Here is a 22,692-nt window from a genome sequence, read left to right as displayed (position 1 = left end):
TGCAGGTAACAGAAAACCGAGCTACACCAGCTCACATAATAGGGTTTTATTTTCCTCATGTAACCAACAGTGTCGACATTGGTCCCGCAACCCAGAGATGTCAGGGCCAATGTATCTAGAATTCTAGATTCTCTTGGGCTTCCCTTGTGGGTATAAAATAGCTGCCCCAGTTTGCCCTTGCACTGTGTTATAAAAGTGGGTGATCTTCCTGGGAGGGTGACACCCACTCGTGAAGGGGACATACCCTAGGATGACTTGTGACTGGGTGGCTTTGTGTGTCATGGTCACAGGTGGATAAAACAGCCCTCATGAAACGCCATCAGCAGGGTTGGCTGATGGAAGTGACCGACAGCTTGGACCAGTGCATTAAAAGACTCAGGTACAACTCCCGACAAGTGAGCACCGAAAGTGGGGGGCCGTGGGAAAGGGCCCACGGGCTGGGTTGCTCTGCATAGACCTGTTCAATGCCTGACATCTGGCCACAGGTGGCCACCACATCAAGTGGCCACCCAGAGGTGGCACAGTAGGACCTTCTAAATCCTGTTTCTCACTGATCATTATTGCTGGTGTGTAGGAAACCCTGGGTTTGCATACTTTGGTGGCCAGACACTTGGTTCTACAAGATTTTCAATCATCTTCTCATTTCCCATAGTTTTGCAAAGAATGTATGTTTTTCTCACTGTTGTGACCTCAGTGCTTAGCCCAGAGCCTGGCGCATAGTAGCTGCTCATTGAATTTGTTGGGGAAACATGAACTTGGAAAGATGGAGCTTTTCCCTCATGGGACTCCTTCAGGTTCAATACTCGATATTCCTTCCCAATGGCGCTGTGACTGCCTGTGCAGAGTCCGGGGGCGGGCAGCATTTCTCCTCCTGCCTGAGAACTTCAGAGGTGTTTTAGTGGGAATGTGTGTGTGTGTGAGGGGACTGTCCTGGGCCTGCTGATCAGATGCCATTTTAGAAAAACCCTCTCCACTGACTGCTTTGCAGCACTGAGCCTGTGTGGGGAAGACGCATGGGTGCCATGGCCCTCCACCCTGGCTAGTCTATTCTGACCCAAGGGCGCTTGAATGAAAATGTCCGAGAGCACACAGAATTTGAGAAATATTCCCATTTTCAAGATGGGCTACTATTTGACATACATCTTTCTAAAATACTAGTTTACTTTCTTAGTAACATGCCCACTTGCACGTGCGCACACACTCACGCACACAGAACTCACACACACTTCCAACCACTCTGGTATTCTTGTCAGCTCTAAATGTACCTCTTGCATCTGCCTTCTCCCTCTTGTCACTCACACAAAGTTTGGGCCAGCTTAATTCCTTAATTCCTACTGCCACACACACAGCCATTTCACATCAGTTGAACAAACTGCCTTAAGCAGCCTGTCTCATCACATTTCTGCTCCCTGAGCTGCAGAAGGCACAGTTGGGAATGGAGTGATGGGGCTCACGGTACCCGACCTGGCCCCGAGGCTGAGATGCAGTCCTCCTCCAGCGCCCCTCACTGCTCTGGGACCATATGCCCTTTTCCACTTGGTTATCCTGTGCACCTGGGGGAGAGGAGCATGTCTGGCCTCCGCTGGCATCTCTCTGCCAAGCAAGGCCTTCGGTCGATCTACATCTTTGAGTGGGTGCCACACTGCCCACTGTCCCACTTACTGGTGCTCTGTGATAGCTCTCATACCTGTGAGAGCTTTTATGCATTCAAATCTTCTGTTCCCCAAAATATACTTTCATTTTTTTGTACTTTTATTTTTCCAAGTAATGTTTGGAATCAACGTTAGTGACTTTTATTATTTGAGGATCATCTTGAGTGAATTCTCGGAAGGTCCTTATTAGAATTCTAACAGCAGGAGCCCTAATTCTAAGCATTGCCTCAGTTTTACTGTCTGGGGTAGTCAGTCTGCTGTTTCCCTTATGGTCTGGGTCCTCAAAGTACATCCCTCACAGGTCCCTGTGTCTCAGGCCCTGCACACGCACACATACTTTTGGTGGCCTCTTGCGTCTTCTGCATTCTAGCTATCTGGGTGGCCCTGTGTGTCGGTCGGGGCGGACAGCTGTGGGCAGGCGTGATGGGGCCATCTGCTCTGCTCTTGTGCCCTCTAGGGAAGCAAGGAAAACAAAGGAGGTGCTCAGCCTTGGTTACCATGGGAATGTGGTGGACCTGTGGTAAGTGCAGGAGTGGGAGTCGGCAGCCTTGGGGACCCTACGTGAACCTCTCCCTCCAGCCAAGGTCCCAGTGGCGGCCAGGTACTCCCGGAACACACAGCTTCAAGCACTGGTTTGAGGCTCTGCTCCCAGCTTTCATCGCCTGGATCTTGGCCTGAGCTCACAGCAGCCTTCCCACGAGTGTTCTTTAGGGGGAGTGGGGTTGTGGGGGGTGTAGGGTTAGCCCCAGTCCCTGATTACTGAACACATGGCTGGAAAATGTGCTACAATGCCCTCCTGGCTGGGCCCTAAACTCAGGTCCCAGATGCTGCCCTGGGCAGGTGCTGCCCGCCCTACACTGACTATCCCACATCTTCCCCAGGGAGCGCCTGGTCCAGGAATTAGACAAGACAGGGGAGCTCTTGGTAGACCTGGGGTCAGACCAGACATCCTGCCACAACCCATTCAATGGAGGGTATTACCCTGTGCAGCTTGGCTTTGCAGAGGCGCAGAGCCTCATGGCCTCCGATCCTGCCACATTCAAGAAACTGGTCCAGGAAAGGTGATGCTGGTCCCAGGGCTGCTTGGGTGTGGGGCAGGGGTGGGGGTGGGAGGCTGCACCCTGGAAGGAGCTGTTGGACTGAGTAGCTGTGGCCTCTGCTTGGTTCTCCCAGGGGTCAGCTGTGTGGCCTTGGGTAAGACCCTTAACCTCTCTGAGCCTCTGTCTCCTCCTCTGTCAGACTGGGTGGAATCGGCAGAGCTGGCTCAGCTCCATGGGATGAGGCTGGGGGGTGACAGTGATGGGGCAGGGCGGGCAGAACTGACAGCTGACTGCTGGCTTGTTGCAGCCTGAGGAGGCAGGTCTCAGCCATCAACAGGCTGGCCAAGGAGAACTTCTTCTTTTGGGACTATGGCAACGCCTTCCTCTTGGAGGCCCAGAGAGCAGGTGAGAGAAGGGAGGCTTGGTGAGGGGGGCCCCATCCTCCTGGGCTGCACTGGGGACACTCCCTTCCTTCCAGCCAGGGGTGGCCTGGCAGGCGCCTGGGAGAGTCAGGGGTCATGGCATGCAGGTTTTACTGTGCCCTTGCCCGGCCTTCTGGAAGTTGGTCCTGCCAGCTTGACCTCTCTGGCCTCAGTTTCTCCATTTTCCTTAAAAATATAAAGCACCATAAAGAGAGTGGGTACAATGCTCCAGTATGAGCTCCATTGCAATATATATATCAGCTTTATTTTTTCATAAAGGAAACTTCTTACCTTTATAGATTGTAAAGTTCAGAAGGTACAAAAGATATTCAGTGGAAAGTCTCCCTCCCAGCCCATCTCTGGCACCAGCTCTCCCCCACACCCTGGAGTCTGTAGGCTCGGGGTGCCTGTCTGGACACCCGTGAGGCGGACACTGGCATGTGCCCCACACCATGAGCCCATGGGCTCCAGCCGGGGCGGCACTTGCTGTCTCTCTCTTTCCTGAGAGGCCTGGCGGTGCTGCGCTGTCAGGACAGAGCCTTTGCAGTCTTTCCCGGGCTCTGTGCAAACTGTCATCTGGTGGTGGCGTCTGTCCTCACCCTGGGGTGGGGCCTGCCAGCCCTCGGCTCCTCCAGGGGACTGTGCGGATGCTCTGTCCACAGGAGCTGACGTGGAGAAAAAAGGCGCCGAAAGGACTGAGTTCCGCTACCCCTCCTACGTCCAGCATATTATGGGGTGAGTGACGAGACCCCTTCAGTGTCTGGGTCCTGGACCTTCAGATCAGAAAAGCCCCTCCTCTGACCACTGCTGTGGCCCCCAGTGGCCGCCACACCAGGTCATGGGGTTCCACCACAAAATGCAGGTAGAGAAACTGGAACCGTGAGAGGCCGTGGACAGGGCCTCAGTGACAGGACAAGGAGGCTGCAGGGGCCTAGAACCTCCAACCTCCAGTACCCAGGGCCCTAAATGCTGCCCATCCCGTGGCCATGGCAGTGGGCCCAAGAGGGCTCTGATGGCTTGATCCATGGAGGCCGAGGACTGCTGTCCCGTGAGCCACTGTGTCTATCTGGCTGTGCGGGCAGGTCTGGAGAGGCCAGTGGCCCAGGACAAGCAGGGAGGAGTGGGAGGTACCCGGAGGGAGAGTGGGCTTGGCTGAGGGTGAGCTTGGAGGCCAGGGCCAGGGGCACCACGGGGGGGAGAAGGAAGGGCTTGGGATACTTTTGGAAGATTCCTGGCCCTCAGTGTGGCAAAATGGGTCAGGGAGGGAGGGAGGCAAGAAGGCAAACCTCTCCTTCTCAGGTTCCCTGTGGGCGGGGCAGAGCCAGAGTGGCCACCCTGCAGGGGCATGGGGGGGGGGGGCCTCTCTGGGGAGGAGAGCAGTGGGTGGCCCACGAGGGGCTGTGGGGTGTGGGACCCCAGGGAGGGCTAGGCCGCTGCCTCCCTCTGCCTGGAGCTCACACAGCAAGGTCAGATCACCTCAGGCAGATCTGGCCAAGTCCCTGCCTTTACTATTTCTCCTAACTATTTAGTTTTCCTTGAGGGGTTGTCAGGTTGTCTATCACAGCAATCTAGGGAATTCCTGCCTGGCTGGGTCCTAGCTCCCTGCTCCTGCAGCTGGAGGTGGTGCAGCTGTGAGGGGGAGATAGAGCCAGAGGGAGGGAGAGCACTGAGCGGGGGAGGGGGCTGAGGGGCAGGGAGGGGGTGCAGGAGGAAGAAGTAGTGGGGAGGGGAAGGAAGGGGTGACTCAGGGGGAGGGGTGAAAGGAGACGGAGGGGGTACTGGGGGAATTCAGGTAGAGGAGGAAAGAGGGTGCTGAGGGGAGGGGCTGAAGGGGAGGAAGGTGGAGGAGGAGGGAGAGGAACTGAGCGGGAGGGAGAAGGAATGAGGGGGAGGCGCTAAAGGGAAAGAGGAGAGGAGGGGGACTGAGGGGAAAGGGGACTGAAAGGCTGGAGGGGGCTGGAGGAGGCAGGGCCTCTGAAACCTCCTGTCCAACTAGCGACTTAGGGGCTTCCAGCAATAATTCTGGACGTTGGAGCCCCTCCCCCACTTTACTACACATGCCCACGCACAATGCCCCCCAACACACACCCCAACTCACACATGGCCTTCACCCCCTCTCAGTCCTGGAACACATGCCAGCCCCCCTCCTTGGACCACGGCGATCCCGGCCCAGCCAGTGGGTGCGGCCAGTTTGGGAAGGCCTTCGGGCGTTGTGTCCTTGCAGGGATATATTCTCCCAGGGCTTCGGGCCTTTCCGCTGGGTGTGCACATCCGGGGACCCTCAGGACCTGGCGGTCACCGATCAGCTGGCCACATCTGTGCTGGAGAAGGTCATTGCCGGCGGAGGTAAGGCTGTCAGGTTGGAGATGCCGGAGGGTCCGCCTGGCAGTGCCGGGCAGCCACCCCCAGCCCCCTCTCCTCATTCCCTTCCAGGCCCTTGTGGGCAAGGGGCACAAGGCTTCCAGCCCATGCCTGTCAGCAGTGCTTCTGCTTCCTTGTAGCTGCCGGTGCCCCTCTGAGCCTTTGGCCTTCCACATCCACAGGCCCCTGCTCATGTCATGGCAGGGCCCCTGGTGGATCTGTGGTTTTTCTGATCCTGAGCCTTGGTTCTCCATTTTCTCATGGATGGGGAGGTTGTTTAACCACAGTCCCTTCTTGTGTAGCTGATTTGACCTGCTGTTCGTCACCTGGAGAAGAGAAGGCAGTTATGTTGTCAAACATACTCAGCTGTCAGAGCTCCTGCCCTCATTTCTCTGCAGCTTTTCTAAGGTCCGGGGGTGGCCTTCTCTCCAGTGAGGTTCCTTTGGGGTTCAGTTCAGCCTTTGTTGATGGTTTTAAATCTCCAGGGACCATTTTCACCCTGCTGTCCACATCTGAGTTCAGCGGGGTGGAGGGGACCTGGGATACAAGGATCCAGGGCTGGAGAACTGGGGTGAGGGTGGGTGGGGCCACCTATGTGGGAGGAGCTAGGCAGGGGGAGGTCTACTGAGGTAGGAAGAGGAAGTGGGGGGGCCTTCTCTTGGGAATCATGTCAGAGCCTCCTCATAGGTGGGTGTTCAACAACTAGCCCTTCAGGAGGAAGCTGCACTGTTGCATCTGTTGATGGCCAAGGTCTAGACCAGTGATGGCGAACCTTTTGAGCTCGGCGTGTCAGCATTTTAAAAAACCCTAACTTAACTCTGGTGCCGTGTCACATATAGAAATTTTTTGATATTTGCAACCATAGTAAAACAAAGATTTATATTTTTGATATTTATTTTATATATTTAAATGCCATTTAACAAAGAAAAATCAACCAAAAAAATGAGTTCGTGTGTCATCTCTGACAGGCGTGTCATAGGTTCGCCTTCACTGGTCTAGATACTCCCAGGTGGCTATTTCAAGTGGGGCTTCACTTGGAACAGTAGTAGTATTTCCACCAGGCAGGTAACCTTGAGAACATAGATCCTCCTAAAAGGTAGTAAATTAAGAAATGGTGACTTATGAACATTATCTTAATTTTTAACCAAACAGATTTTTTATGGATTTCAGAGAGGAAGGGAGAGGGAGAGAAACATCAATGATGAGAGAGAATCATTGATTGGCTGCCCCCTGCACACCCCCAACTGGGGATCAAGCCTGCAACCCGGGCATGTGTCGTGACCTCCTGGTTCATAGGCTTAAGCTCAGCCACTGAGCCATGCAGTCTGGGCCATTATCTTAATTTTTAATACATTTTTTTAAAGTGTAAGTTTATTTCATTGAAATTTAACGATGTCTGTGTTTCCACTGGCTCACAGAATTCCTGCAGATTTAGCAGTCTGCTTTGAGGAGCTGGGAGGAGCAGCTCCCAGGCTCCCTGGCTGCTGCCCCCCTCTGCATGCCCTTCATACTTAGCCGATGGCCTGTCTTACTTGGATAAGCAAGCTTCCTCTCATCTCAGGGCCTTTGCACTTGCTATTCCCTCTGCCTAGAATGCTGCTTCCTCAGATCTCTATGTCGCTGGTTCCTCCTTAGCATTTAGGATATAGTTCAACTATCTCCTCCTGACACCCACCTAGTGACGACCTCATCACACTCTCATTTTCTCACAGTCTGCAGCAGTCTTGGTTCCCAGTGCCTGGCCTGGCACTCAATAGATGTTTGTTGAAGGAATGAATATATTGGACAGTGGGCTGCACACTTCTGTGCATTAATTCACAGGACTATTTACTGCTGGTTCTGAGAATCAGATGGCCTAGTGTGGTGCTGCGGGGGTGGGGGTGGGAGTGGGGGGCGGATGGAGAGTCCCCCTGACCCTGCGTCGGGGCTCCCGTGCTGGGTGAAGAATAAGTGCCTGTGCTGAGCAGCCTTCGACCACAAGGAGGGCCCGGGACTCCCGGTGCATGTGACACGCCTCCCCTCCTCTCCCTGCAGTGAACCCAGCTGTGAAGCTGCAATATATGGACAATATTCGCTGGATTCGGGAGGCTGCCAAGCACCGGCTGGTGAGGGCTTGGCCTGGTGGGGGGCAGGGGCGGGCCATGGGACTGCCCACCTGGCCAGTAGATGAGCGAGCTGAGAGGGTGCCAACATACCTGGGAGACTACTTAGGTAGCAGACCCACTAGAGCCAGTAGCTACCTCACCCAGGGGACTGCTGGACAGAGAAGCCAGGGACCTTTCCAAAGGTGGCCTGGGACAGTGACCAAGGCCGGTCAAGTAGCTCTTCACCCAGTCACTCAAATAGTTCTCTTGGGAGGTGGCCGCTGGGTCCCGAGAGGCAGGCCCCCTGGTTTCTCAGCTGTGTGAATGGGCGAGTGGCTCAGCCTCCCTGAGCCCCCCGTCTCGTCTGTACAGAGAACACCCCTGGCTGTGGTGGGGTGCTTGGGGCGGGCTCTCGGTGGCAACTCATGGGGCCCTGATAGGTGAGGCACTGATAGGGCCAGGGTTGCCTGGGCCTCATTTCCGTGTCTGTGATTATGCTCTGGGGAGTGTGAAAACAAATGTTACGCCGGTGGGGACTGCTCCATAATGATGGATCAGAAAGGTATCTCTGAGGAGCTGACTTGTGAGTTCAGGTCACCGAGGTGCCTCCTTTCACCTTTCTCTCTGCAGGTGGTGGGCTCCCAGGCAAGGATCCTGTACTCAGACCAAAAAGGCCGTGTGGCCATAGCTGTGGCCTTTAACCAAGCCATCGCCCATGGGAAGATCAAGGTGACATTTCCTGTGCTGCTGGGGTCGGGGGAGGGTCTCCCCTTGGCTCTTTCCTGTCAGTGCCAGCACTGCCCCCTGCTCTGTGTAGGTGTCAGCTGAGGGTCAGATAGCTGAGGGCAGGGAGTGATGATCTGTCCTCACACCCAGGCTCTGACACTGGTCCCTGTGTGACTGTGGGCAAGTCAAGTGCCCTCTCTGAGCCTCAGTTTCCCTCCTGTTAAAGGAGAATCCTATTAGCCTCCAAGCATGGGAGTAAGGATGAAATGAGTTGGCTTCCACATGAGTATTAGATATATCTTTGTCGACTTCTCTTTTTCAAACCATGACAAACTTCCTATTTTCCTCTGAATCAGCCGGACTCACCTTGGAGGAAATGGAGCCCTGGGCACACTGTTCAGAGGGACCTCTGGCCCCTCCGTTTGTAGGCTCACGTGACAGACCTGTTTAGAAGCACCAGGAATATTAATGAGCAGACATGAAGAGGAGGTTGAAATGGATGAATGTGAAGGCTGTCCCTGTGGGCGGTTCTGGGGGGCACTGGCAGCAGGGCAGCAGCCTTGGCCTTTCTCAGGAGCACCCCCAGAACACACTACTGTTGCGTGCTTCCTGGAAGCCCAGGGTGCTCACGAGGAAGGCTGGCACAGCTCACCAAACTTCCCGCAGGGCACACTCAACCCAGTTGGGGTCAGAGGTCAGCACTGAGAGCTGGGTTTTTCCTCCCTTCCTTCCTTCTTTCCTTCCCTCTTTCCTTCCTTCTGAGAGCTGGATGTTTCCCTTCCTGCTTCCCTTCCTTCCTCCCTCCCTCCCTCCCTCCCTCCCTTCCTTCCTTCTTTCCTTCCTTCTTTCCTTCCTTCCCTCCTTCCCTCCTTCCCCCCTTCCTTCCTTCCTTCCTTCCTTCCTTCCTTCATCTGACAATTGATTGACAGCTTCCTCTGTGCCAGGCTTATTCTAAGCACTGGTGTGTGTGTGTGTGTGTGTGTGTGTGTGTGTGTGTGTGTGTGTGTGTGTGATGTGGCAAAGAACAAGATAAACAGGGTCCCCACCTTGCTCTACTTACTAGTGAAGAGAAACTAACAATATGCAACTAAAGGTATACATTCAGGGAGAATTTTAGATGGTGACGAACAGTATGAAGAAAATGAGTTGAGGTGACAAGGTCGGGGTTATGGGGTGGGGATGAGCGGTGTCTTTAGATGTGGTGGTCAAGACAGGCCTTTCTGAGTTGCTGGCATAGAACTGAGGCCTGAGTATCAAGAAGATGCCAGAATACCTGGGGGCAGGTGATTCCAGGACAAAGGTGGGGAGATGGAAGGACACTGGGCCTGTTCAAGGGAAGGAGAGGAGTGCCTCTTGGTTCAGAGCGGTGGGAGTTACCCTCTTGGCAGGCTACCTCCTCCTACGTGGGGAGCCTGTGAACTTCCGTGTCCCCTGGGGAGGGCTGGGAAAGCCGACCTCCAGTGGTGCCACACGCTCAGGGGCCAGGCTGCCTGAAGAGAGAGCCCAGACCCTAGTATACTGTGTGTGGGTTTAAATCCCAGCCTGCCCACTTACCAGCTCTGTGATGTCGGGAAAGTTTCTTACCCTCTCTGGGCCCCAGTTTTTCTTTCTACAAAATGGGCATGATAACAGCTGTGCCTACCTGGAGAGGGTTATTGGGAAAACTCGGTGACATATTAAATGCGGGCTTCTAAGAACATAGTAAGTGTCAAAATAAGCAGAATCTATTAGTAGCTACCCAAGGACATAAACATCTGTGGTTCCTCTTGCTAACGGTCTGTTTTCCAGGGGGCGGTATCTGAAGGGCTTCTGGTATGGCCTGGTCCAACTTTGCCCTCCACTGGGCAGCTGTGGTGGGCACTGTTGGCTGACATTGCATATCTGCACACTGCAGGCCCCGGTGGTCCTGAGCCGAGACCACCATGATGTGAGTGGCACAGACAGTCCCTTTAGGGAGACCTCCAACATCTATGACGGCTCTGCCTTCTGTGCAGGTGAGAAAGATAAAACATCAAAAAGAATTTTTTTAATGTTGGATTTGATTTAAAAATTGATCGATTCATTTAGTTTGTCATAATGTTACAAAAAATGTGCTGGCATTTGAGAGGCGGGACATAGGGTGACCAACCTTGGACAGTGGGTGTTCTGGGACATGGGACCTCAGGTTCTTAAATTGGGCCAGTGCTAGGCAAATTGGGACCGTTGGATGCCCTAGGCTTGGGTGTGCTTCTGGCCCCATCACTTGCTGGGTGATCTTCAGCAAGGTACTTAAAGTCTCAACCTTAATGTCCCCATCTGTAAAATGGAAATAACAGTAGTATCTACCTCAGAGGGCTGCTGTGAAAAATAAGCTGAATGACTACACATCCAGCATCACATCAGGGACCCAGAGCCAGTGTTCAGGGAAGGTGAGCTGCTGATGAGATCTGTTCCTTGGTGGCTTGCTCATTCCCAGCTACTGGGGGGTCCTTCTATTATGGATAGGATCCCAAGGGAAGGAGGTGGACTATCAGGAACACTATTCTTTTTACAAGGAATTGGTCCATTTCATCAAAGTTATCAAATTTATGGAGATAGAGTTGTATTCCTTTATTATCTTTTTAATGTCTATGGGGTCAGCTGGATATCCTTTCTGTCATTCCTGATATTGGTCATTTGTGTCTTTCTTTTTTATTGGTCAGTTTGGCTAGAAGTTTATCAATTTTATTGATATTCTCAAAGATGATTTTAGTTCATTTGATTTTCTTTCAATTGCTTCCCTGCTTCCAAATGAATTGATTTCTGCTCTAATCTTTAGTATGTCCATCCTCCTCCTTGCTTTGGGTTTAATTTACTCTTCTTTCTGCAAGGGAGAAGCTGAGGTTACTGATTTGAGACCTTTTTCTTTTCTAGTATAAGTATTTAATGCTATAAATTTCTCTAAACACTGCTTTAGCTATATCCTACAGATTTTTATATGATGTATTTTTATTTTCACCTAGTTCAAAATATTTTTAAGTTTTTTTTGAGACTTCTTCTTTGAACCATGGGTTATTTAAAAGATTTTTAATTTTTAATTTTGGGGGGGATTTTTCAGATATCTTTTTGCTACTAACTTCTGGTTTAATTCCATTATGGTATGAGAACTTACTGTGTATTATTTCTTTTTAATTTGTTAAGGATTTCATGGTCCAGAATGTGGTCTATGTTAGAGCACTTGAAAATGTGTATTTTGCTGTTATTTGGTGAATTTTTCTTAAAATGTCAAGTAGGTCACATTGGTTGATAATGCTGTTCAGTTCGCCTATCTTTACTGATTCTGCCTATTCTATAAATTACCGAGGGAGGGGTGGTGACATTTCCAAATCTATTTGTGAATTTGTTTATTTCTTCTTTCAGTTCATTTTTTAAAAAATTTAGATTGTGTTGATAGAGGTACTTTTCCCACTTGAATCCTCACCTGAGGACATGCTTAGAGAGAGGAAGAGCTGCCCTCTGCATGCTCCCTGATTGGGAATCGAACCTGTGGGTTGCGAACAATGAAAATACATCCTGCATATCAGATCTTTACATTATGATTCATAACAGTAGCAAAATTATAGTTATGAAGTAGCAACGAAAATAATTTTATGGTTGGGGTTCACCACAGCATGAGGAACTGTATTAAAGGATCGCAGCATTAGGAAGGTTGAGAACCACTGCTAGTGTAAGGACAACCCCTAACCAACTGAGCCATTCCAGCCCGGCTTGCCTTGTATTGCAGCTATGTTGTTAGGTGCACATTCGTTTAGGTTTATTATATCTTTTTTGAGAGTTGACCTCTTTATCATTATATAACATCCCTTTTTATTTTTTATAATATTCCTGGTTCTGAAATTAATTCTCTGATATTAATATCCTATATAATAAAAGGGTAATATGCAAATTGACTCTAAAGGCGGAACTACCAGGAACAACTGGTCGCTAAAATGTGCACTTGACCACCAGGGGGCAGACGCTCAACACAGGAGCTTTCCCCTGGTGGTCAGTGCGCTCCCACAGGGGGAGTGCCACTCAGCCAGAAGCCAGGCTCACGGCTGTGAGCACAGCAGCGGCAGTGGCAGGAGCCTCTCCCACCTCCTCGGCAGCTCTAGGGATGTCTGACTGTGGCTTAGGCCCGCTCCCCTGGGAGCGGGCCTAAGCTGCAGGTAGACAACCCCCGAGGGCTGCCAGACTGTGAGAGGGTGCAAGCCGGGCTGAGGGGACCCGCACCCCCAGTGCACGAATATCGTGCACCAGGCCTCTAGTAGTTTATATTTGTATCCTGTTGCCATTGTAATAAACCACCATAAACTTAGTGGCTTAAAACAACACAAATGTATTCTCCCACAGTTCTGAAGTCAGAAGCCTGAAGTCAGTTTCAAAGGCCAAAGTCAAGGTGTTGGCCAGGCCATGACATCTTAGGAGGCTCTAGGGGAGAATGTTTCCTGGCCTTCTCCAGTGTCTAGAGCTGCATTTCTTGGATTTCTTAACTCGTGGCGCTTCCCAATCTTCACCGCCCAGCACCAAGAAAAAGCATGCTCAGGATTCTCCCTGGTCTTCTCTGTGAGCACCTGGTGGAGTTTTTGGAATAAGAGCCTGTCAAAGGGTTCAAGCCCCCATATATTCATGTCCCATGGACCTCAGAGTCCCAAGGCTCATGCTTGTCCTTTATCAGTTTAGATAGTTTGTAAGGTGACCAGGTTGGGTTCAGTTTTTCTGTGCAAGTGCCTATCTCTCTCCAGATTTCAAATTAGTTGCTCTGGGACATCAGTTCCCTGGAGGAGTCGAGAAAAGTCATTAATTTGTGACCCCCCCCCCCGCCCTATTCTTTTGTTTGTTTTAAGGGTGGGAGTGATGTATGTTCTTTGGCTTTCTACATCTCTGAACTAAAACCACTACCACCTCCCTGTTAATTCTGTTTTCTTTCTGCTTCTGGGCACTTTATCTGGCATTCAGTGCTAGTGAGCATAATTATAGGGACAGGTACCAGTGGGAATTTGTCCATTTCTCCTGCCTTGGCTTAGCTTTGCAAACATAAATTGTTACTGTTTCTAGGGTCATCTGTGCCTAGTTCCCCATCTGTCCTCCAGGCCTGAATGGTATTGGCTCAGCCAGTGGAGTCTGTAGATGTCCACTTGTATACTGGCCAGAGCCTGGCCTGGACCCGGCCAACCTCCTTCAGGGAATAACGGGTGGTGGCTTTGTTTCCACAGACATGGCCGTGCAGAACTTCGTGGGCGATGCCTTTCGAGGAGCCACCTGGGTCGCTCTTCACAACGGTGGGGGCGTGGGCTGGTAAGAACGTTTTGGAGAACAGGTGGTGGGGGTGCAGGCTCCCTGGAAGGCACAGGGATTTCTTTGAGGGTCCTGGGCCCTGCCTCTCCCAAGCTCCTTCTGCTGAAGGCTTTACTGTGATGTTTTCCTCCCGTGAGCCGGATGTTGGAGGGACAGAACATTGGGGGTAAAGTGTGGGGGAGTGTCTGGCACAAACCACTCCTCCTTTGGGGTCTCACCTGCCACACGGCACAGGAAGGCTGTTAAGAACCATGACTGCCCCTTTGATGCCAGTTTTCACTTGGCGTTCACAGATCTATTTCCTCAGGAATTCTCACAGTGCTGTCTTTTCAGTCCACCTCAGATTCCCAGGCGACAGGCAGGGAGGCAGGAGGCCTGGGCTCTCTGCTCTCCTGGGTCCCTGGCTCAGGACTCTGCCCTGGCCAGTACTGTTTCCAGTCTTCACTGGTAGGAAATGGGAGTTTCTGGGAGGATCTCAATCTGGCTGACAGTCACAGCTCCGTCATGAAGATGTTCACTACAATTCTACTACCAACATGTACAGGTTTTCTCACTCCACTCACCAGTCTTCTCCAACACCTACAATTCAACTCAATTCTGACACTGTCTACCTGGAGAAAGCTCAGATCCCATAGGTTAGGGGCCCAGTCCCACAAGACTGTCCTCACCTCACTTCAAATCACAAGCCCAGGTTGTTGCCTACTTCTGACTGAACTGCTACCGATTGGAGGTTCCTACAACCCTCTCCTTGAGTTTATTAATTTGTTAGAGTGGCTCACAGAACTCAGGAAGCCCCTTTACTCACTAGATTACCGATTTATTACAAAGGAGATTTAAGGATACAAATCAACAGTCAGGTGAACAGATACGTAGGATGAGGTCCCAACAAAGAAATTTCTGTCTTTATGGAGTTTGGGGACCCACACAGTGGTGTGTGGCAGCATTCTGACCCCCCAGCCTGAAGCTATCCGAACCCCATCCTTTTTGTTTTTCATGGAGGCTTCATTACATAGGCATGATTGATGAAATCACTAACCATTGGTGATCAATTCAACCTTCAGCTTCTCCACTTTCCCTGGAGGTCTGGGGGTGGGACTGTAAGTTCCAACCCTCTATTCCTGGTTGGTTCCCCTGGCAACCAACCCCTATCAGTAGGTGGGGTGGGGGCGGGGGCAGGGACAAGTCACCTCATTAACATAAAGACATCTTTATTGTTCTCAACACTTAGGTATTCCAAAGGTTTCAGTTCTGTGCCAGAAATGGGATAAAGACCATAGATACAGGGTGTCCCAAAAAATGTATACACACTTTGACAGCTGATAGCTCAGTTTTGAAAATGAAATGTATTTCAAAGTGTATGTATACATTTTTTGGGACACCCTATATATTTCTTATTCTAAGTCATAATATCACATCTGCTGTGAAGAATAATGAATAACTAACACTTATTGCACATGGGCCTCATGGCAAGCATTTTGTAGGCTGCTTGAAGCCATTCTTTCGCCTAATCTTAGAAGGAAAATACATTTTACAGATGAGGAAACGGAGGCACCAGAGGCTAAGCTGCACCTGCGCAGGGTCTGTCTCTGTGGGGTCACCTGGGGACGCTCCCAGACAAGAGCAGCAGGGGGTGCTGCGGCTCCAGAGAGGAGGACAGCTTCCTGGGCCTGGCCACCTCTGAACTGACCTCTGAGCCCGCTCTGGCCGGATCAAGCTTGGCCTTGCCCTCCAGAGCCAAGTCTTTCAGCACTTGTGCTTCCCAGGGCATTCCGATGGGCCGGCTTGGCTGAAATTTCCAGCTGCAGCTCAGTCAGGTGGCTCTAGTTAATGGAGAATGTAACCGGAATGCATGTCCTTTTTGATACAAAGTCTAGAGAAAACAGGGACGAGAAGAGTGCCTGGTAATGGATACCTGGCCTGTTGTCGCTGGGTTTAATGAGAGGGTTCTCTAGTCGAAGAGTGACTTTGAAGGGGAGTAACTTGCCCAAGGCCACAGAGTTGGTGGGAGAGCTGGAATCTGGACCCAGATCTGTTGCCTCCCAGATCCACCAATTCATCATTGCCAATGGGACAACAGAGGGCAAGAAGGGACGGAGCAAAGCAGCTGAGGGTCAACAACACGAGGGCCTCTGAGCAGGGGACAGCAGGGCCAGAATTCAGGCAGGACACTGCTTGCTCTAACCCACTGCACTAGGGTTTTCAGGACAGCGAATGTAAATTCCCACGGTGCTCCCAACCCCTGAGCTGCCCCCAGCTCTGCATTCTGGCTGTTCTTGAGGGCTCTTTTGGGACACCTCCAATTCATGTTGGAATTCATTAGACTCACTCATACGTAAGTACGTAATTTAATGCATCAGATACTCCTGCAAAGCTTGCTGCAAATATCAGCAGGAAAAAAATCTGTCCCATGACCATTCCTATTCCAAGAGGAAATCACATCCAACTCTAGCTTTGTTTTGTGTTGTTGTTGTATGGAAATCCATGTTTCTAAGTTATAAACTTATCCGGCTATCACTGGATTTGCTTTTAGTTTTGTTTTTGCATTTTATGTTTCTTGATGAGCAATATCAGCTGTGTGTTGTTTTCTGCTTTCTCTGTTGCTTCTGTCTCCTCGGAGCTCCTCCTTCTGATTGTTCACTTAGTGTCTGTCCTTGTGGTGTCTGTCCAGCTGTCCTTGATATCTGTCTGTTTGTTTATTTTTTATTTTAAAATATATTTTTATTGATTTCAGAGAGGAAGGGAGAAGGAGAAAGAGATAGAAATATCAATGATGAGAGCGAATCATTGTCTGCTTCCTGCATATCCTTACTGGGGATTGAGCCCACCAACCGGACATATACCCTGGCCAGGAATCGAACCATGACCTCCTGGTTCACAGGTCGATGCTCAACCACTGAGCCACGCTGGCTGGACTGTCTGCTTGTTTAGAGAGGGCTAGTTGGTTCTCCTGCCCTTGTAGGGAAGTCTCGGTCAGTTCTGGGAGCTGGGTGGTAGGGACAGGGCCTCACTACTGGGTGTTGAGACTTGTCCTGCATCTTTGTGTTTCATGTTCGCTCTCTCACCTTCTAATGTGCCTCTGTCCTTACACCCAGAACCAGTCCCGGGGCCCATGTCTTTGAGGAATAAATTGATGTATCTGATCAACCATCTTTATCCAGATACTGACATTTTCCCCACTTAACGGGCAACTCAAACTTGAACGTGCACGGGATTCCCTGGGGAGCTTGCTAAATGGAGATTCTGACTAGGCAGGTCTGGAGGGGCTGGGATTCAGCGTTTCTAACCAGCTCTGGTGATGCTGCTTCTGCTGCCCACGGACTCTGAGTAGCCAGGGCATCAAGGGCTCCGGCCATCTGTGCACAGACACCTCCTTCGCCCTGCCTATCCCCAGTGCAGCAGGGAGCATCTTTGTATGTACAATTTTGTTGCTTAATTAACATCATGGATTCTGAAGTCAGTTTGATGGCACAAGTTAAGCTGTTGAGCTTTGTTTCTCATTGACAAAATGGTCATAATAATAGCAACGGCTTTGTAGTTACTGGTGAAGATGAAATGAGTTAATAATAGCTAAGGCTTATGCAGTGCATAACAGGCGTAAGGCCTTTTAAGAAATGTGTGCTATCCCTAGCCGGTTTGGCTCAGTGGATAGAGCGTGGGCCTGTGGACTGAAGGGTCCCAGAGTTCAATTCCAGTCAAGGGCACATGCCCGGGTTGCAGGCTTAATCCCCAGTGGGGGGCATGCAGGAGGCAGCCTATCAATGGTTCTCTCTCTCTCTCTCTTTTTTTTTTATATATATATTTTATTGATTTTTTACAGAGAGGAAGGGAGAGAGATAGAGTTAGAAACATTGATGAGAGAGAATCATCGATCAGCTGCCTCCTGCACATCTCCTACTGGGGATATGCCCACAACCCAGGTACATGCCCTTGACCGGAATCGAACCTGGGACCTCTCAGTCCGCAGGCCGACGCTCTATCCACTGAGCCAAACCGGTTTCGGCTGGTTCTCTCTCATCATTGATGTTTCTATCTCTTTCTCCCTTCCATTCCTCTCTGAAATAAAAAAAAATATATTTTTAAAAAAAGAAATGTGTGAAAGCCCATGTAATTGCTACAACAGACCCATCGAAGACATAAATACTACCCAGCAGAGATAAATAACTTTGAGTTGGGTTGCGCTGGGTTGGCCTAGCGCAAATGCTTGTGCCAACCCACCACCAATTTCTTGTAAAGGTGCCAGAACAGAGTCTGACACATGGCATGCCTCCTGTAAATGTTAACCTCTGTCACGAGATGCTAGTTGTAATCTCAGGTTCAAAAAAGGTGGGCATTTTAAACCTAAATGATAGCTGCCAACAAATTTCCTGATATAAAAATTCTTGTTTGCATATAACCTCCTCAACACTAAATGTGATCACTCACTGGATGTTAACATGGGGTTTACCAGCCTGGTAGGCAAGAAGTAACAAATTCTTATTTTGAATTGGATTACTCCGAGGTTTTTGCTTTCGAGTTGTGTGCTTTTTCTTATTTGCAGGCATTCTTCATCTATTCTAGATACAAGATGGATGTGTTGGGTTTGTGTCAATAGTCTTTGAACTTTGTTTAAAGCATCTGTGCTGGTTGGGTTCTCCAGGAGGCAGGGGCTGAGTTCGGGTTGGGAGTGTACAAAAGGGTTATTGGGGAAGCCCACCTGGGCAAGGACGAGTTGGGGAAGGTGAATACGAGGCAGAGTGATTGGTCAGGGAGCCCTCAGTTCCCATGCAGGCCTGACAGCCTTGCTGCTAGCAGGGAGCTCTAGAGCCCAGGTAGCTGTAATAGGAGCCGCTTCGGGCAGAAATGGGCAGGCCCCATGCCATGGTATTGCTCAGTCTCTGCCCCAAGCAGGACCTAAGGAGTTATTGTTGGGGTTTGAGAATAAACCACCCTCCCCACAGCTGGGCTTTTTTGGCATGGGTACCAGGGCAGATCCCCCCTCCTCACAGGGGCTTTTCTATTCTGGCTCTGTTTTTTTTTAAATGTTGCTTTAAAACACCTATCCCTCTCCTGACTTAAAAACAAAACACTGTCCTAAATTTTATTTATTCGTCTTACAATTTTAAACATTTTGTTTTCCTTTATGTGTGATGTTAGGTTCTACTTTTATGTTTTTCTCAAAGGGCTAGTTGTCCCCAAATGCTGCACTGAGAGCAATGCTGCCTTTAGCACCCCGTTTTCCTGGGCTTAGCGTGCTCAGGGCTCCTCCTTGGGCGAGGTTTGCGGAGGACACCTAGAGCTGAGCAACTTTGGTCTCTGACCATCTGGGCTTATGGATCCAAAAATGAAAGACGTAGTTCTAATCTCAAAAAGACCTCTTGGGCTGAAGGGCACACGTGAGTCCTCACTTAGTGACTTTTGCTGCCATCTGCCTTCTTCTCTGATAACCAGCATCAGCCAGCCCATACCTGGCCAGCCCCATGCCTGTGAACAGGCTCCCAGCTGCAAGACATGCACGGGGCTGGCATCAACACCAGGCTGAGGGCCAGGCAGGGGCAGCTTTTGTGCCCAGAGTGGGAGCACTGGTGGCTCCTGGGGCAGAGGGCTCCTCCCCTTCTTGGTGGGAACTGATTGAAATTATCAGTAGGGTCCCAGCTGGGCAGAGAAGCAGATAAGGCCTGACAGTCCTGAAGGATCTGAGACTAGAGTAACTAGAGGCACCTTCCGGGCGTGGGAAGGAGAAAGAGCAAACTCATTGGCACTGGGTCCTGAAAGGCCATATGTTGTGGTCCCAGGTGTCCATGTTTGGCAGAAGAGCCCTGGAAGGTACTGACATGATCCAGGGCATTTCCAGTGAGTAACTGGAGGGGGCACGTGAGTATAGGGATTCGAGCTGAGTGGGAACTTCGGCTGGGCCCAGCAGCCATTGATAATGACATCGAGGGTGAGGACAGAAGTCCAGGGGTGCCAGGAAGGAGGGGGTCCTCATGGCTGATGGAGAAAAACCACAGGGCAAATATGCGGACAGGAGAATAGCACTAACATACTCAAGTAAGCTCCAATGACATCTATTAAGAAACAAATGAACATACGAACATATCACACCTGTGAGAGGTGGTCAGAACAGAATTCAGAGAAATGTGTTAATTAGGAAACAAGAAATGCTAAAAATAAAGGAACTCGGCTTTCAAATCAAGTAATCAGGACCCCAAAATACACCTAAGCAGTGGTTCTCAACCTTCTGGCCCTTTAAATACAGTTCCTCATGTTGTGACCCAACCATAAAATTATTTTCGTTGCTACTTCATGACTGTAATGTTGCTACTGTTATGAATCGTCATGTAAATATCTGATATGCAGGATGGTCTTAGGCGACCCCTGTGAAAGGGTCGTTAGACCGCCAAAGGGGTCGCGACCCACAGGTTGAGAACCGCTGACCTAAAGGAAGTAGAAAGAGACAAGAAAGATAAGGAGATAAAGAGGAAATCAGGAAGAATGACAATTGAGTTGAGCGATACAAGAGACCCCCGAGGAAGCACCCCTGCACAGGAAGCACTCTGAGGAGCACAGGAGAAGGGCGTCACGTCTCACTCGGGAGGCCAGGCTTCAAGCACGATGGGGCACACGAGTGGGTCCTGGAGGTGGGCTCCGGGTCCCTGGGGGAAGCACAGAGGCATGAGTGGACAGCACAGCACTGTGAGGCTCCTGCATCTTAGGCTGTCAAGAGGGCACAGGCTTTGGCCCCAGGGGCTGATCACAACACATCCTCAAACAGGGCTTTCAGAACATCCCAAACTCCCATGCATTTCTGCCTGCTCTGTGAGGGTCAGGACCCAGAGGTGACCTGGAAACTCTTTTGTCTCTTGCCAGGGGTGAGGTGATGAATGGTGGGTTTGGCCTTGTGCTAGATGGGACCCAGGAGGCTGAGCAGAGGGCCAAGATGATGCTGGGTTGGGACGTCTCCAATGGAGTAAGTTACCCCGGTCTCTCCCCTGCCTTCTCTCCATTGGTGCTTTCGCCCCTTCCGACTGCCGACCTGAGACTGAGTTCTGTCCCTTTTATCCCAGAAATGGCCCTTCCTGGCCCTTCATGTTTCTCTTCATCACCTACCGCATCTCTTCTGGGTTGTTTCCAGAGGCTTCTTTGTATCTCCCGGCCTCTGGCCTTACCCTCCAGTCCAGCCTCTGCCCACATAGGCATCTGACCCTGCCTGCCCAGTGAGAGCACCCTCTCCCCCACTGCTGGTAGGAGAGGCCTCCTTTTAAAGCCTTATCTTTCCACCATCTCTGAGGCGGGTCAGAGAGTACAGGACCTTCACTAGAACAGCCTCTGGCTCTGCGGCTACCCGATCAGCTTTGCTGTGATCCAGGATGGGGGTGTGTGTGTGTGTGTGTGTGTGTGTGGTGGGGGCTCCTTCCTCTCTTGGACCACATCACAGGCAGTCGGGAAGGGGGAACAAACGGGGAGTCAGGTGGTGAGGAAGGGTATGTGCAGTCATGAGTGAAATAGGGAGCACAAGAGCCCAGAGAGTTTGACATTGGCTGGCCTGGAGCACAAATGTGAGAGTAGGGGTGAAGGGGTGCTTGGAGGCCCAACTCCCTGGGAGCCCCCAGCAGAGGAGAGTCTTCATCCTGAAGGCAGTGAAGCAGTGAGAGGATGAGTGGGGGAGGTGTGGGAGGACCAGTGGGCGGGGCTTGGCAAGAATGGCTGCAGGGAGGCGAGGAGGGGGTGGGGGAGAGGTGCCATGACAGTCATCCAGGGAGCCCTGATGATGGAGATGGGAGAAGGAAGTGGATGGAAAGAGATTTTAAGGCTTATCCAAGGTTGGTGTCCATCTATGAGGCCAGAGGGGAGGGGTGCTGAGGATGACTCCTGGGTTCCTGGCCTGTGCCCCTACATGGAGTGGCGGGGGTTGGGGGGTGGTGGTGGTGGGGAGGCTGGGCAGAAGGCTAGCTGGTTTCAGATCAGAGAGGCAGGTAAGTAGTAACTGGGCCAAGAGAGGAGGAGGTCTGAGCCTCGGGTGGGGCCGGGACAGACTGACTCCACAGATAGTACAGAGCGTCCACCAGGGGGTTTGAGCCCAGCCCCAGGGTATCCAGAATGCCTTGTTGGGAGCCCGGTCATGTTGGCACCAGCGACAGCACAGCTCTCCGCACCCGTTGACAGGTGGCCCGCCGCTGTTGGTCCGGGAACCAGAAGGCCTATGAGATCATCTGTGAGACGATGCGGGAGAACAAGGGCTTGGTGGTGACACTGCCACACCAGGTGGCAGACGAGCACATGCTCCAGCAGGCCTTGCGGCCATGAGCACCGAGAGCCTGCCATGGTCCCCTCATCCCCCTTGGCCCCTGTCCTCATCCTCACAGCCACACCACATCTTTCGCTGCACACCTCCCTCTCCTGGGTCAGCAGGTCCACACCCATGCCCTCATGGGGCCTCTCAGCACCCTAGAGAGTGGGCTGTTGCTGTCCCCATTCCACAGATGAGCCAGCTGAGGCCCACAGAGGTGGGGCCATTTCTCCAAGACCAGGTCGCTCCCCTGAGAACCTTGGAGGGCAATGAAAGTCTTGTTTGGGGCTATAGGAGCTTTGGAGGTAGGCGTGTCGTGAATACTGGCTGAGCTGGGCATCAGCTAAGTCCCTTCTCAGCCTCCTGTCATTCATTTCCTACCAAGGGGCGGGCTTTCCTATGGGCAGGTTTTTAATCAATCACCGTCTCTTGCCCACCTTCCAGCCATCCATGCAGCTCTCTTTCCATCTGCTAGCCCAGTGGTCGGCAAACTCATTAGTCAACAGCGCCAAATATCAACAGTACAACGATTGAAATTTCTTTTGAGAGCCAAATTTTTTAAACTTAAACTATATAGGTAGGTACATTGTTATTAACTTAATTAGGGTACTCCTAAGGCTTAGGAAGAGCCACACTCAAGAGGCCAAAGAGCCGCATGTGGCTCGCGAGCCGCAGTTTGCCGACCACGGTGCCTGTTCATTTGTCTGTGCAGGTACTTTCTGTACCTCCACGCCCCAGCTTTGGGCACAAAGGAACATTCACCAGGCCCCGGGCTTGAAGGGGTCCAGGGAGGAAGGTAGGAAAAGAAAGGATTGCCTGGAGAGCTGTGCACCATGGTGTGGGCGG

At 51.2% G+C, this 22,692-nt stretch overlaps 1 protein-coding gene across 1 annotated transcript in view; it reads left to right on the top strand.

The window, feature by feature from the left end:
• The window catches only part of UROC1 (urocanate hydratase 1), a gene marked incomplete at both ends in the record, with an annotated part of 34,009 nt that extends 12,146 nt beyond the window's left edge, over positions 1 to 21,863 (top strand). Inside the window, 12 exons of the mRNA XM_081097611.1 lie at positions 291 to 379; positions 2,110 to 2,172; positions 2,534 to 2,713; positions 3,000 to 3,097; positions 3,777 to 3,849; positions 5,339 to 5,460; positions 7,510 to 7,580; positions 8,190 to 8,288; positions 10,180 to 10,279; positions 13,499 to 13,580; positions 20,427 to 20,526; positions 21,723 to 21,863. Of these exons, the coding sequence (XP_080953737.1) occupies positions 291 to 379; positions 2,110 to 2,172; positions 2,534 to 2,713; positions 3,000 to 3,097; positions 3,777 to 3,849; positions 5,339 to 5,460; positions 7,510 to 7,580; positions 8,190 to 8,288; positions 10,180 to 10,279; positions 13,499 to 13,580; positions 20,427 to 20,526; positions 21,723 to 21,863 (1,218 nt within the window). The remainder of the gene's footprint in view (positions 1 to 290; positions 380 to 2,109; positions 2,173 to 2,533; positions 2,714 to 2,999; positions 3,098 to 3,776; positions 3,850 to 5,338; positions 5,461 to 7,509; positions 7,581 to 8,189; positions 8,289 to 10,179; positions 10,280 to 13,498; positions 13,581 to 20,426; positions 20,527 to 21,722) is intronic.
• Positions 21,864 to 22,692: the final 829 nt, after the last annotated feature.

The sequence above is a fragment of the Myotis nattereri genome (genome assembly GCF_964212035.1).
Source record: "Myotis nattereri genome assembly, chromosome: 8".
Lineage (NCBI taxonomy): Eukaryota > Metazoa > Chordata > Mammalia > Chiroptera > Vespertilionidae > Myotis > Myotis nattereri.
This window is presented reverse-complemented; position numbering and strand designations above follow the sequence as displayed.